At 38.7% G+C, this 16,619-nt stretch overlaps 1 protein-coding gene across 1 annotated transcript; it reads right to left on the minus strand.

Annotated features, from left to right (window-relative positions):
• Nucleotides 1-232: 232 nt before the first annotated feature.
• LOC144661637 (sodium- and chloride-dependent taurine transporter-like) lies at nt 233-16,145 on the minus strand. The gene is made up of 13 exons (XM_078522444.1): nt 15,860-16,145; nt 12,632-12,763; nt 9,839-10,151; nt 9,124-9,256; nt 7,665-7,799; nt 7,000-7,103; nt 6,323-6,447; nt 5,809-5,921; nt 3,962-4,099; nt 3,331-3,433; nt 2,771-2,871; nt 1,457-1,624; nt 233-430 (listed from the first exon to the last, which is right to left on the minus strand). The coding sequence occupies exons 1-13, from the start codon at nt 15,987-15,989 to the stop codon at nt 317-319; spliced, it is 1,809 nt and encodes a 602-aa protein (XP_078378570.1). The 5' UTR covers nt 15,990-16,145; the 3' UTR covers nt 233-316.
• Between the last annotated feature and the right edge of the window lie 474 nt (nt 16,146-16,619).

The raw sequence follows: 16,619 nt of genomic DNA on the forward strand, positions 1-16,619 counted from the left end.
TACTGTGTAACGATCTTGTGGTGCCCACGGTCATTGAGCCTGCGGCTACGCCAAGCGCAACAGGATACCCGCTGGTTTAACCGTCGCGTAAACAAAAAGATCAGATAACGTATGACAAGCGCTATGCATACGAAATAGATCGAAAATTTTAAAATGTTTAATCTATTTAAAACAAAAAGAGGTCGAATTGAAACAAAGGTCGAATTTTGCTCCTCTGCTCCCTGTGCTAGTACGCTATGCGTTGCAACAATAATTTCGCTAATTAAATGTGACAATATTTCAGCCAATTATAGCTGACATCAAAACTGATTTATCATCACAGAATGTTCTTTTCATCAAGCTTATAAGACTCCATGAGAAACTCATCTTTAGCTTGTTTAGCTTCTGGCCTTTGATTCTTCAGGATGGGTGTGGTCAGTATAGTCCAGCGCTGTTTTTAAAGGATTACAACAGTTAATGTTAAATAAATGTCGTTGTTGTTTTAATTAGTCCTGCACAAATTTACAATTCTAATTTATGTCTGTGATAAAGCCCAGCGCATAAATGGTGTTAGTTTGCCACGCACATGACTTTAGACAGGCAAATGTTCAACCAAAATTATGGGAGAAACGGGAACAACCGATACGTGAGACACGAAGGTTGAACAGTCATTTTTACGACTGAATTTTTTAATTCAGGAAGTTTAGGGGCCAACCTGGTCACTCACATGGTTGGTCCATCATCTGTAAACTTTTTCTTTGCAACTCCGCTGACCAGCAGATATACTAGTAGAAAGAGTGTAGCAAGGCGGCCGTATAAAGGCGGCCGTAAAAAGGCGGCCTTTTAAATTTAAAGGGGTTTGACAAGAAAAACGAGAAGCAAAGAAACAGAATATGGCTGACAAATACGTGTAGAAAGTAATCGACCGCCAAAAAAGTGGACATTGAGAGCCATTAATCGATCGATGACTTTCGTGTAGACCTATCTGTACAGCTAGCGTCGTACATGAAGGAGCATTCGAAAATTAAATCGGGCTGCTTGTTCGCAAGAAAATAAAAAAGCTTTTCAGATGTAATTTAATCACAAGTACATTTTTACCTGAATCAGTCTATATGTTCTGATATATTTATTTACAGCGTTATTACTCATGTAAGGCAAACATGTAAATGCTTTAATTCTACAATGCATACCTACGGAGCGATATAATAAACAAACCTTTTAGTTCTACAGGTTAAAAAAAGAAAAGAAAAAAACCCTGTCCCCTCTGGGATTTGAACTCACAACATCTGACTATGGGTACTTTCAGTCTACCTTTCCGAAGGTAACTACCCTTGTTTCTTCAATATAATCAACCTTTTCCTCCTATCAATACTTACGGAGAGAGGCATGCATTGATATCTTGGGATATTTTAGTTTCTTTTCGCTATACCATAACAAAGTAATCCATAAAGTTACCCCTTGAAAACGATAAAGTTACCTCTTGAAACGATCCCGGGGTGGTTGCTAATTTGTAGATCATTAAAATTGGAATAAACAAGATTGAAGACAGAGCCATGATCCAACCGATACCGTGTCCCCAGTCTGGATACTCATAGTCGCCATACTCCAGCGGTGAATACGACACGAGACTAAAAATGAAGATGCCCTGTCGAAATAAAAAAAAAAAGTTATACCTTGACGTACATGTAAGATTCCTATCTCACTCATGAGTGAACGGATGAATAAATGAACCCTATTTAAGTGTCGGCGTGTAGCTGTTAAGCTAATTGGGGACACTATTAGGGACACTGGTCTTTGAGAAGAAGAAAACATGGGATAATAAGACAATGAGAGAATAAGGAAACGTTTTGGGAAAGAAAGTGCTTAGGCCAAACATTTTAAGCTATTTTAGAAAACAGCTGAATTTCCGTATATTGAAGAGCAAGGAAGAAAATTTAAAATTCTAAACTAATCAAGGACACATGTATTACTAACTTTCCCTACCAAGAAGGGGATCAGCTAAGTAATCAAGACAAAATATAACATCTTTTACGCACCAATTCCATAAATACATCAATCAAAAGCATTCAAATGCACGAAGCTCAAGCCGACTGGTTACAAAACGGCACGTTTGCATGGTCAATTGGAGACAAATCTCAAAGTGGCTGAAGAAAAAACTCTCGACAGTCATTCGACGTCCGCTGTATTCTGTTTTGAACTATATCTGTTCAGTCGAGCGGACGGTTTGGTAACGTGGCTGGCAAAGGCTCCCATCTATACATTGATGGGTAATTACTGCCATTCATTATCAGTAGATGCTGTTTTGATTAGTAATTGTTTTAGCAGAAGTATCAAACAAACACCCAATCATTGCTGATCAGGTTGTGGTTATTCCTTTTAAGATAAAAGGTGCCTTGGCAATAAAACAAGCCGTGCTTAAAAATACAAGCTCGGTGACCCGGATTTTTTATTTGTTCCAAAGGGGGCTGGGGTTCACGGTATTCCACAATTTTTAAACTGTGGAATACCGTTTAAAAAGTTAAAAAACTCTCTAAACGGTTCACGGTAAACTCTCAAAAAACGTACGGCGCTAAACGTCTTCAGGCAGTCAGCGTACCTTTAGGAGGTCAATATATTCAAGTTAAAAGCAGCCATTTGCAGAGGTTGCTTTTTTTTTAAAAAAAAAAACATTACCATCTTTATTATTTACTACAAACGTATTTCAGGTTATGAAGGTAACGTTACGAGTGTTATTTTTCATTAATGTTGCAAACTTTTTTACAGTCATTGTCTACTTTGAAACTTCGCTTACCAAACAGAAAAGTGGTGTAATATACTTCCAGCACCATCTGGTCCATGGGTTGATACGAAACCCAAGCATGCTCTCCATATCATCATAGAAACGTTTCCCACCTGTGTAATAAATATTAAATGTCCACTTTGACCCTTGCATTTTGTTAGAATTACTCGTATTTAAAAGCTTATTGAAAGGGGGAAACTAAAGCCTTCTGTGTAATATGCTAAACAAAAAAATTGCATCGAATGTGATTTGGATTCTCCTGGCCCTTCAATCAATCAATCAATCAATCAATCGATCAATCAATCAAGCAATTTATTAATGTCATGCGCGGGATGAGGTTGCCCTCTACATCCGAGCCAGAGGCGCATGACGCTTCAAATAGTAAAATCCAATATGGCGACGTTTGAGAAAAAACAACAACTGGCTGTCACCTGTAAAAAGTGATGGATTCTCTATACTTTTATCCAATACTGCAAATTCTGCTTATGTTTTCAACTGACGTTTAAATGACACTTTATTCCCAAACGGTAGTTCCCTTTTAAGCTATTTGTCTGCATTGACTAAGTTCTCACCATAGATCCATCCAATGGCAACACTTTCGAAGAGTCCGACCCACAGAAGGGCTGAACCGCTGGCCGAATAAGTGTCAAACAGTTGCAAGACGTACATTCCACCCTGAAGAAAAACAGACACACCAAAAAAGAAAAAAAATATATCTTCAAAATTGTAAAAAGTGCGACAAATGAAAGGTGACTTGTAATCGTGAATATACGGCAAGAAGTTATTTCTTTACTCTTTATGCCCCAATATCCACTAAGAAATTCTCATGGCTGATCTTCATAAATTTTCTTATAGACGCATTGTTGGGAAAATTGGTTAAAAGTGCAAAGCAATTTCCCTTTGGTGACCTTTTTATTATTTCTCATAACCTCTTCATTTGATTTAGTACTGATATTGCGAGGACAAATTTGATGTTGGTTACTCTTGGGTCTTAAGGGTATAAGAATTAAAGATCATGCGGTAATGGAAGCTTTGAAAAGTTCCAAGTGAGTTTTTAGCTGTAAATTTGAGGTAACTGTCTAACACGAAAAAATCTTAAGTAAGTGAGTATTAATTAAGAACTTGTTTCCACATACACCTTACCGTTTTGATATAACTAATATGGCATTGTATTGTTATTATTTTCATATTATTGACAATTACCTTAGTAACCATGGACAGGCCAAAGAAGAACCAGATTGTACACATGAGGGCTATAAACATCTCTTTGCGATAACCACGTCTTATATGCTTGGAAAACAGGTCCGCAATGGCTGTCACAAAGCCTTCAACGCCCACAAACTTGATATTTAAAAAATAAAAATATCATCTCGTTAAAAGTTGATCCCGGTACTTGACTACTGTGACACGGTGTGGAACTGCTGCGGGAAGGTCAATTCTGATCTCATAGAAAAACTGCACAGGAGGGCTGCACGGCTGATCGTAAAACATCATAAACAGTGATGAGGCCTTAAAGAATCTTGCCTATGAGACGACAGAGACAAGACGCCAGAGACATGTTTTTAATTTAGTTCGTAGGTGTATTGATGGAAAAGTCCCCCAATTTTTTAAGAATTATTTTACTTTTAATAGAGATGTAGCACTAAGACAAACAAGGCAGGCAGATTTATTGCATTTGCCAAAAGTACGGACAGAAGCTGCGAAAAAGTCTTTTTATTACTCCGGTTGCCAAATTTATAACTCTTATCAAAATAATATGTAATTTTTAAATTTTTCGATTTTATACAAATGTAACATAATTTTGGCTTATATCTTAGTATCTCTTATATATTTTAATCTTTTTAACTTCCATTTTAGGTACACTGTAAGACTTTTAGCGACTTTTTAATTTTTACTTTTTACTAGGGCCTCTAAGGATAACAGTTTTTATTGTAAAGCTGATGGAGTAACCCTATTTAAATAAAGGCTTATCTATCTATTTCAAAGTTAAGAATCATTCACTTGCTGTAGTAATCTTGTATTGTGTAGTTTTGTAAAAAAGCTTTCCAGTGCAATCACAAGACATATTTTGAAGACTAAACAACATCTTGTTTGGCTAGATAATTGGAAACGTCACTGGATGCAATGGTAACTCTTGGTTGCAACTGTCGATGCCCACTTCTTCACTATCAAGAATTTCGGGATTTTTGACATGGTTTTATTACCAAGTGCGTAACAAACGCCAAACCGGGTGGGGATTTCGTAGCCTTCGTAGAAGGAGCGAATGAGAGGCGGCTGTGTTCACAGGCTAGGGATTTCGACCCTCAATCCCGGACGAAACCAGTTGAGACAAACGCATGTCACAGATTTTCCGCCAATGTCTTGACTGGCAAGCTTGTTAAAAACATGTTACCCCCTTCTCCCCCAACTCAATGTTGTTTTATGGGGTTTCCAATTCACCAGGCTATGTTTCCATAAAACGACAACATTGACAACATTGAAATAGGGGAGGAGGGATTGAAAAAAAAAATGAGCTGTAATACCAAAATTGGTGAAAACTAGCAAAGTGTCTCAACCGTTTTGTCCGGGATTGCTGATTGTCATTTTAATAGGGAATTTAAGTTTCACCTTCCAAGTCTACTTTAATGGTAATTTCTTAAGCGGTATTTCCTATTTCCGTATGGAAAAATATGATAAAAACTTAGTTTTGTTCTGTTATAATTTATTGAGCATCAAAAAAAGCCATTTGTTCATTGAAGGGGAAAGCAATATTGTCAGTTAACGCCAGAGGCGAAAATGAAGTCACGGCAATGCTAGACTGTCTACGGCCTCTCTATTTTTTAGCGGAAAAAAAGCGAGAGAATCGGCAAAGGAAGCGAGTGTGAGCGCGAAGCGCTGGGGAGGGGGCGGAGGCGGGAGCGAGCGCCTAGCGTTTTGCGCTGGCGTCCAGTCATCTCACCGTTCTATCCCCGCGCTCATCGATCGAAAAAATACGAAAAAATAAAGGGCTGTAGAGAGTCTACGGCAGTGCTTACGAACCGCTTTCTTCATACTTCAGTTTAATCCTCTACCTCGCTGTCAAGTCCCAGCAAGAAGATCATGAAGAAAAACAAAACCGACCAGAGTGGAGCTACCGGCATCTGAGCTACTGCTTCTGGATAAGCGACAAAAGCAAGTCCTGGTCCTGTGTGATGGTTAGTAAAAGATTAGTTGTAGTTGTACACCTTATTGTTACAATAACAAGTTTTATTTTTTATTATTTTTTTAATTGCTTATTTGGTTTTGTACAGCAGCTTGCTCTTCCTAGAAAAATAGAAGAGGGGGGGGGGGTGCGGGAGGCTTTATACAGACTATATATATATATATATTAAGTATGTATATATTTCCATTAACTTAACATAATCCTGACTTATGTTTTTAGTATGTTCTACTCGACAAATATGGTATTAAAATTGTAGTTTGTTGTCATCGTTGTTGTGCTGTTGTTACGTTGTTTGTGCTTCTGTCGCTGCTGCTGTCGCTGTTTCTGTTGTTGTTGATGTTGTTGTTTTTGGCATTAACAAAGGCCTTCATAGTCTTTCTTACCTCCTTTCGCTACGTCCCCGACTCCCACGCCTTGCTTTTGTGCCATGAAGCCAAGCACCGAGAAAATGACAAACCCTCCATAGAAACTCGTCCCACTGTTTACACAGGCGAATATTATGGCATCCCTGAATAGAAACATTTGTACGTTATTAAATAATAAGTATAAATATAATGCTGTAAAATAATATTAAATATAATGCTGTGAAATAAATGAAGGGATCAAAAAGAGCAATGGCCTTTTTCACCAATTGAACACTAACTTGCACTGTCAATTACACGTAGTAAAACGCACTCGCTCGTCAGAGTGCGTGAAATTGGGTGAAATGGAAACGTTAACAAAGGGCGAAAATTTGAAGGCAGAGAAAGAAGGAATTTACATACTGTACGTTAAAATCAACATTTTTATAAACTTTAAATACCTCCGTTGCTCGACTGTTGGCCATTCAACATTTTTTCATGTCTTCAATGTAAGTGTCAAAAAGTGGCAAAAAGATACATTGGATGCTAGCCTTTATAGAGAAGGAAACATATATAACACTGTTCTCAATCTGAGGTTAATGTAAATTCCTAAAACAATCATAACAAATAGCGTGAAGGAAAGGAAATTTACAGATGGTCTCTAGTATTGTGAGCGTTTAATATATTAGAAACACCCTATAATTTCCCCAGTTTCTTACCGATAGCAGTTGTGGTGAAATTTGTTGTAGCTTCCAAGCGCAATCAATGTTCCAATACCAGTAGAATACGAGAAAAACACTTGCGTTGCAGCGTCGAGCCACACCTGTTTGTTAAGGAATAAAAGGACTCTTGCCAGTGAATTCATTACAGGATTATAACTGGCATGCTTTATAGGGAAATATCAAACTTGTCATCATATCTTATAGTGATTTTGGGTTTTTAAAAAATGAACAACTACTTTCATGCCCCGTCCACACTGACCCGGGTAAATTTGAAAACGGAGAAATTTGAAGATACCTAAAATGTTTGGTCGTCCACATTAACCCGGGTAAATTTGAAAACGATACCAACTTTGGAGAGCGTTTTTGAAAAGTACCGTTTTCGGTGACCAAAAACGCCGTTTCAGTGTGAACGGTTGGCCCCATCCGGGTAAAAAAAGATGCCTTTTCAAATTTACCCGGGTCAGTGTGGACGGGGCCTCAGTTTCACACAAGACATGTTTCGATCGTTCAACGATCATCATCAGTTGTGAGTTCGTTTAAATGTTTTACTTTTTGAAACCGTTAACTCTATTGCCCAACCACACGGATGTGAGTGTCAGTGGGAGCAATAAACAACAAATGAAGTTTTAAGATCGATTATTTCATCGTCATTTAGATCTTACCTGGCCGTCACGTAGTCGCGTGACGTTAGGAGTGAGATAAAACTTGATCCCCTCGCCAGCTCCAGGTAAAGTGACGGCTCGGATCAGCAAAATCGTCAAAAGAACATATGGAAACGTCGCAGTGAAGTACACAACCTATGAGACAAAACAGATGTTTTGCGTTTCATATAGCAAAGGTATGCTAAAAAAAATTATTTTGATATTCTGTGTAGTTTGGTTTTTGTTGCATATCGTTATCTTTGCTGTTCGGACCCTCACTTTTCAGTGTTCACACTACACTAATGCGGTAGATTGTTGGTGAGGTGAAAAGTGCTACGGAGATAACGCTAGCTGTAAAAAAATGCGCAGTGAGGTGGAACAAGCATGCTGGACATGCAAGTGATTAATTAAAAAATTCATGTGTCGAACAAGACCAAATGCAACGCAAGAGATTTGACCGTTTAGCGGTAAAGTTTTCGGGTGATGGTGTCTATACTGCTCGGCCAGTGCCACTATTAATTATTTTGTCGGCATGTGTACATAAATAAATTCATACATCTTTTGAAGACAGCGATTTTGGTAGCGTTAAAAGGAGCGGGAGCAGCTATTGCCACGGTACCTACTAAATTTGCAAAGGGGTTTGAATGGTACTTAAAAATTCATTCATTTTGCGGCTTTCAAAGATCGCACGCAATTTAACGTGGTCACGTGGTAGCGTGGTCACTCTCTTTCCGAGATTTTTAGGTGGGGAGAAACTATCTTTTAACTTAAGAGCAAAATCATTTTGGAATAAAGGCGTTTGAAATTTGTTATGTCTCCAAACTTAACGGTCATACTGTTAATTACCACTGAAGCAACACCTCCCCACCTCCTGGTATCTTGAAACACAACAAGCCCGGGAGATCTGATCTATTACAGGTTTTTGAATGCCGGCCATTGCCCCGTCCTCCAAAAGAGATATTTACATTTAAAACTAGGCACTTAAATAATCATTGAAAGCTAAAGATATTACATTTACTACGGTGACAAAGCGCACTATCGTATTTTCTCGATTAAACGCCGGGTACTGAATAAACGCCGGGTCTCCAAGGTAGAGTTGAAAAAAGGCCCCTAAAGTAATTATTTAGGGTGTGATAAGTTATATCTATATAAGCCAGATACATTTTTGGCAAAAACAACGAATAAAAACCGTTTCTTAATGAATACCAAGCTCGAAAAACTGCAGGAGTCGAATAAACGCCGGGTCCACCAGGTCAAGTTTGTAATAAACGCCGGGGCGTCTAATCAAGAAAATACGGCAATCCAATTCCATCAATAACCAACTGGCGCGCGTGTCGAGTGGTGGTTATATAAGTCAAATCGCGATTCATTTCTGGCTCCAGTTCAACTATTTTAAAGTTAAGGTATTAAAAAAAATTCTTGCGGTTAAGTCTGCGGAGTTCTCATGGCAATTTTAAAAGCAATAACATAATCTGATTACCTTTCCGGTGGACTTGACTCCTTTAAAGACGCAAAAGTAACAAATGATCCAGGCCAACAGAAGGCACAAAGTTACGTCCCAGTTCAGCGTTCCTGGTTCATCCAAAGCATTACTGATCTTTAAAACTTTTAACCTAAAAGGAATGTACAACCCATCGCTCACTAACTCATTCGCACGAGCTTGTTGTTTCTTTGACACACTTCATATTAAATGTCGTAAATTGGAACACAAAAGTTCCGATTTGAATAGAATGCGTCTCAAAATATTGTCGTGTGAACAAGATCTTGTAATCGCATAATAATCCAAGTTAAATATTTCTAATCTAAAAGTCTGAAGTTTGTACAAAAGAGTTAAAGTTTTTTTTCAACCAATTTATGTCCATCCGACCTACTTATTTTGCCAGTCCCCTCCAAAACTTTTTTGCCACAACAGGAACTTGCGTTCATCCCTGGGCTATTTCAGTTAAGTATATACTAAAACAGCGGATAACGCTTTTGCTGCGCGCTGATTGGCTACTCAGACTCAAAATATCCTTTGCTATTCTATGTAATCTTTGACAGGAATAAATTTGTTAAAAATCATCCTTTCGGGCTATGTTATCTCACTGTTTTAGTATAATACTAAAACAACTATTCACCTTAGTGTCGGTGGCTGCTCGGTAAAAATCCACCACGAGCCACCTCCACTTCAGTGAATAGTTGTTAAATACACTTACTCCCAATATTCCTCACTCGCAGACACCTTTGCCGCAGTCACAATTGCCGTCGGCACAGTTGACATGTTTGATATATTGGCCATCACCGTTGGAGCGACTGTGGTGTTAGCCATACTTGCGTTTACACTGAAGCTTTCCCTAGAGGTGGAACCAATGTAGTCGACACAGTTTGGAGTGTTCCATTCATTACCACATCGGGACCAAGGAAGATCGGAAGTGAAAGATGCGAACATGTAAAACAAGGCCCAGCCAAGTATTACAATGTAGTAGATGTTTAAGAACTGAACCATTATAACACTGGCCCAGCCAATACCTGCAAGCAAATTGTAAAATCTCATGCTCGTGTTTTCTTTTTGGTTTGTTTTCTCTCCTTCTTTTATCTCACTTTTAAGAAGCTTGCGACCTGCGATATACGATGTACAGTTACAATGCTGTTAAGATAGTCGCATTAATAAGGCTTTCCGTGTTGGAAAATCGCTAGCCCTCCTTCATTCAAAAAACGGACAAACAGACAAAAACTGAAAAGATGAAATAGCACTTGTTACAGGAGTTGAGAATAAGTTCTACTGCAAAACACTTATCGACTCCGCACTCTACCCCTCGCCAGTCTTGGAACAGTTTCGTTTGAATATATGGTACTTAATTTAGATGTATACTAAGATTTACCCCTGATACTTGACTAACTAGTGCGTAATTCCCATGAATTATTCTCTATTTAGCAATTAAACCTGGTTTTCACTAGCGACGCAAGCACAAGCGCAAGCACGAGAAAAAGAAAAATTTTGATCCTTGTGGATCAAAATGCAATGGGCTTGTGCTATGCCTGCGTCGAAGCAGTTTTAACGGTGAAATAAGAGCTGTTATCTTTGCGCTTGTGCTTGCGTCGCTTGTGAAAACCAGGCTTTATACTACCAGCCCAAGGTTCTTTGTGCGAATAGTCAACGAGGGGCAGCCGATTTAACTATCGCTTAAAGAAAACGAGGGCAAGTAGTCTACTTGTTTTAGTAGAAACTCTAAGGGATTGTCCAAAACTTGCACTAGTTTTGTACTTTAATATAAAATACAAATTAGAGATTTAACGACGTTGAATCGATAAAATGTGTGCACGTGCTTATATTTCGCCCTGTGACATTTGAGCTGATCGTTGCTGACAGATTAGACTGATCTCCGAGAGTTATGCACTCATTGTAGCCCTCGCACAAATTTACCTTAACTGTGATCTTGTTCAATTTTAAACTTTCGTGGTCAATTCTGTTAACGTTTCATATGAGAGCATTACTGCGGGGATTCAGTTAATTTCAGACAACGTTGCATGTCATAGCATCGCCTGAAATCGGTCTAATCTTGCTTATTGTGGAAAGGTGTCAAATAATTAATAATAATAATAATAATAATAATAATAATAATAATAATAATAATAATAATAATAAACTTATGTTGCGCAATTATCAATTAAGAAATTTTCAATTGTGCATTACAATATCATTAAACTAGTAGTAATCAGAGATCAGGGTAGTGCGTTCGACCTATAGGTAAAATAGACCCAAGGTAAGCAGGCAGTGGCAAAAAAACCGACATGGTCGGCGTACTTGTAGTATGCCTTATTTCAAAGTTAGTTACTATGCTTCAGTACCGAACCAAACGCGAGGAGGATAAGTGTGAGAAAGATTGTGTGACGAGCCAAAAGAACATAGAATGAATGAAATGTTATGTACACAAAAAAAATTATTTATTTCACTTGACCTGTTATCGTTTGGCACTATCGTTTTCCACAAACGTCTGGAAATAGTTTTACTTCTATTTAAAATTCCACAGACATAATTCAGACAGTAATCCACTACACGTATATTACATTCACACAACGATTTCCTCGTCAAAACGTATAGTGTTTCTAGGAATAACGATATATCACAAATTCAAAGAAATGATAAAACAATTTAGATCCGTATTATACCCACTCTCGATGCATTTAATTCTAACAATTTGTAGTTTTGTGCAACATATAATAATTGCAGTAAAATACGCTGGTTTACCTACGAACGAACTCCGTACGAAACTACGCATCGACTTACTCGATTTCCACTCTTTTTATGACGTTCGGTGGCTGAAGACAACTCTGCTACCTTGGATGATAACCTTCTAATGTTCTCCATGACATTTTTGGCAAAAATACAATTTTGACAACACGTTTTTAACCCATTTTTTTCAAGCAAAATAATGTTTCTAAGCTGCGTTTGGGACGCCTTCTTGTTTTACATGAAATCGAGGCTATCTGTGGCTACCAGTTTCCCGGCCGAGAATTGCCCCTGCAAAAATCAATCGGGGCGGCCAATTTGGAGTCCATACACCTGCGCGCGCATTACGGCTCGATTCATTCCGCATAACAGTGCACAGGCATACCAACTCAAAAGACACAGGACGCAAAACAGAATTAGGCTTGCGCTCTCCTTCGTCGAACGCAAAAAGCGTTAAAATTTAAAATTCACAAGCTTAAAGTTAAAATTTTAAAGTCAAAAGCTTAAAAAGGTAGGATAAAAATGTATATAACTATAAACAGAAAAGTACAATTAAAAAGCTTTCGAAACTAAAAAAAAGGCCTTGATAACTTTCTTAAAACTTTCTACAGATAATATGTTCCTTATTCCAATTGGAAGATCGTTCCACAATTTAGGGGCCGCGATTTTAAAAGAGCGATCCCAGAGCGTAGCGAGCGATTTACATGAGCTATTATTAAGGCGTAAGCCATTGTTGGAACGCAGGTAATGTCTTCCAGTAGTGTCTCTAACTACAAACCTTGAAAGATTGGACATATAAGCCATGCTGTAATTCCACCTTGACTCGCAAATTGTCCCAAGGAAACTTCTAAGATGAGGATGGGAACAGCAGCAACAACCACGCAAATGAGGTACGGGATGAGAAAACAACCTACATGCAGAATCCACACAAGCAAACAGTAAAATAGCATTTTGAATAAATTATTACTAATTTTTATTATAGGATAACTTATGGACGAACGATGTGGTAATATTCCTTCAAGCCAATTAACTCTTTAAAAATTCTGTACCATGTCCACCATTTAAGGTAAACGAAGTTTAGTGAGCCATGTGCCGGAGGGGAATCTTTAAGGAAGTAGATCATTCAGGATTCGTCACGAGTCTAGTGTAAACGTAGCTTCCGAAAGGACCGAAAGAAGAGTGCTCAAAAGACAAACCAAGAAGAAGATTTGCGGGGTAAGTTTAAAGCAATTTTTACTTTAGCATCGAAATTAATTCGCATTTTCTTTGGTTTTGCATTACTACGCTGGGTGATTGGTTAATAAAACTCGCGCTTGTTTATCATCCAATCAGAAAACCAAAATCAATCGTGGCACGTTCGCCCTCGTTTTGCCACACTTCGTGCCGGCTTCATGCATTTACTTTGAGTTTTGATTGGCTCTTTGAATTTGCCCTGTGTTTTGTGATTAGCCAGAGTAATGACTTTAGTCTCTGGCTCTGGTTCAATTTTATCAAAGGCATTTATTTGCTAATTGGAGCTTCATGCTTCTCGATAAGCAAACACCAGGCACCTCCCAAAATTAATCAATAGAATCAAAGATGCTGAAAATGTAGAGCAATGCATTCTCAGTGCACGTGCGGCATGTCTGGATGTTAGCGTGTGATTATGCTTACGTGATGGGGGGTATTTGACGGAAATTTTCTGGAATGTCGGCAGCTCGATGCCAGTTTGTTTCTATTGCTAGGAGTGGACGCTTCCGTTACATATCATGAAAAATTTCTCCTTTAAGCCTTAGTTAGTTTGAAAGCTCCCTTAGTTACATTTCTTGGTAACGTTTGAATATGGCCTTGCTTGTTTTGCTTTTCGCCATTTGATGCTATACTTAATTTTCTGAACCTTCAGGTTCCATATGTATTTGTCGAGTTTGATTGCATGTATGTACACTTCGGTCTTCGATGAGCATGCAATATACAAGATTTCCGGTATCGTTATTTGAATGCAGGGTCGTTAAATCCAATGAATGTTTCTCTTATTTGTCTGATGTAGTGTCGTCTTCTTAGTATATGATTTATGGTGTAAATTAAATCGCAACCGAAGTACTGACGCATGAACAGGCAAACACTGAACATTTGCTTGTGGTTTCTATGTTAGTCCGTTGTTTGTAGCTTCTTGGTATTCACCTCTGAAAATAGGACTAAAATTTATTCGCCTCAGGCCAGGGCCTAATATTGTTTATTATTTACCGAGACTTAATGCATGCTTAATCCCTGAACTACAATTGCTGTCTACTGATAACAAAACATAAAACTTTTCCTGTCTTTAAAGGCGCCTTCTTTTCTTTCATCGCTACTTATATGCAGCCTTAGTAATTTGCTTTAAACACAGCCATGCAAAAAATAAATATACTTATGGTTTGGCATATATTGAAAGCGACCTCACTATGCAGAGCTCCCGTTATATGCTGAGGCCTGTTGAAATCTTTGTTGTGTTGTGAAGTTAATAATACTTTCTTTTCCATCGGTTACGTAGTTTTGACATTTTAAGAATTTACTGCGATTTCGAAATTTTCGAAGTTTTCGAAGTTTTCGAAGCGATTTCGAAGTTTTTTAGCCATTATTCTGTTTATTGCTTGCATATAGGGGCCTGCCATTGTTTTCGTTAAGACAGCTTACTCAAGATCGCTCAACCATAAACTACTCTTACGTATTTATTTATTTCTTTTGATTTTCACTTGAAGACAGAGCATATCAGTGATTTACAATGTAGTGAGTGTACCTCACGAAGGATCGGAAAGCTTGTTACCAATCAGAAAAGATATCACATGAGCTGAACGAGGTGATGTCCTACATGAGTTGACCATTTGAATTGGATGTTACAACACTTAATCATTCATGACAACCCAAGCATTTCGTGATGCGTATGTGAAACTGCCGCACGAAAACCATCAATATACTTTCTGTTCGAACACTGCGTAAACCATGCCATAGTTGAAGGGCTATTAGCTCAGCTACAGCATGTACATTGTTTAAACATATTTTATAATTATTGAGAAGCGCGCGAGTGACGTCATGACTCAGTCAAGACTCACATAAACAAACCAGAAATGGCGGACGATTTTCCTAAATTACTTTCTCTAACAGCCGTTGTTCCTAAAACACTTTTCTGAAAAAAAAAATTCCTCTTTTTTTTCTATTTCTCTCAACACGCTGATGTTGTCTGAGTCTCGTTTAGTGTGGGTGTAATCATTTGCATTCTATTTTTATACCGCGCGCTTGGCTATTCACTGAATTTTACCCTTTTTAATTCTGCAATGATTTTGTTTCTTAATTTACATTCCAGTTTTCACACGAAATATTAGCGGTTTCGGCAAACGCTGATGAGCTGTTGAAAGTTTCGAATCCCGTGTTAAATAAAGTTGTTGTTTTGTTGCACGGTAACTTAACCATTAAGGTCGGGACACACTAGGCGACAAGTCGCTGCAACATGTTGCATTGCGTGACATGGTGCACTTTTGCGACAGAATTTTGTCGCTGCGATCAGTCGGCGCACAAATTCAAACCAGATTGAATTCGTGCGACTAATTGCAGCGACAAAATGAGCAAAAGCAGCGTTGTCGCAGCATGCGCACCCTTCTGTGACAAGTCGCCGCGACAACATATAAATTAACTAATGACAGAGCGTCATGTATTTTCTCCATATTGAATTGGAAAACAAGTTCACATTCCCACTCTTCCAAATTCGCTGCGTGTCAAGCGCTTTGTCGCAGCGACTTGTTTTGAAGCACCACTCACACTACACACGGAGCGACTTGTCGCAGAGACCTGTCGCTACGACTCGTCGCCTAGTGTGTCCGGAATCCGACCATAGCTACAAACATAAGATTAACGAACGACCCCCATTTAGAGCCTCGGAAAGAAGCAAGTCGGGAACCACACAACCGAAGAGCCCGGTGGCAAAGTGTTTCAGTTTAAGATTGTTAGAAAAATCACTGAGCTGTGACTATGCAAGGTCACTATTTGCACTCACCTCCGCCATTTTTGTAACAAAGATATGGAAACCGCCAAATGTTTCCCAGTCCAACGGAGGCTCCTATTAACGCTAAAGCAAAGTCGATTGACTTTCCCCAAGTTTCCCGTTTTTTATCGTCGGTGCCCATTGTACACGGCCGTTTCTCGCTGCTTCTACACGAGACAACACAACTGTACTCTGCCACAGTACATGTTTTCCATATGCATACTTTAAAACACGGCCCAAATATAACAATAGGAAGCTTTTGTTATGGTCATTAGGGTCAAAGTGTCTGTCCAAAAGCTCTTAGGCCCGGTTCAGACGCCGTACTTTTCATGAGCCGAACTCAATTCGAATTTGGACCGACCCAAGTTGACAAAAGTACGCCTCTTGATTCAGACGCCGTACTTTTTGGCCGTTCAGAGGCCGTTCCTAATACAGTTCCAATAAAACCATTCAAAATACATTATAATAATTTATGAATTAGGATCGGCATATCAGAAGTACGGCGTCTGAATCAAAGTCGTTCCAAAGGCGTTCCACAGGCGAAATTCTCGGCCACGCCAGGCGGGAAGAACGGGTGAGCCGTTCCAAATTGAAATAGCTGTTCTAATTTGATTCAGACGCCGATCTTTTCATGTACTTAAGGTCGCGGGGGACACCTTAGGCTCATCATTATGCATTTATTTAAAGCGTATACACGAAGTTCAACGACTGACATCGAGAACTTTACGACGAGATATTTGCATAAAAAATATGAGCACGCGCGCGTGATTTG

This window comes from Oculina patagonica, chromosome 7, assembly GCF_052425735.1.
Source record: "Oculina patagonica isolate OP01 chromosome 7, crgOcupat, whole genome shotgun sequence".
Taxonomy (NCBI): domain Eukaryota; kingdom Metazoa; phylum Cnidaria; class Anthozoa; order Scleractinia; family Oculinidae; genus Oculina; species Oculina patagonica.

Coding starts and splice junctions, on each gene's coding strand:
- LOC144661637 (XM_078522444.1), bottom strand. CDS start 15,989: ATGGGCACCGACGATAAAAAACGGGAAACTTGGGGAAAGTCAATCGAC. Junction 7,800..9,123: donor GAGTCAAGTCCACCGGAAAG/GTAATCAGATTA, acceptor TTTGTCTCATAG/GTTGTGTACTTCACTGCGAC. Junction 4,100..5,808: donor TGCTGGGACTTGACAGCGAG/GTAGAGGATTAA, acceptor TTAAATATCAAG/TTTGTGGGCGTTGAAGGCTT.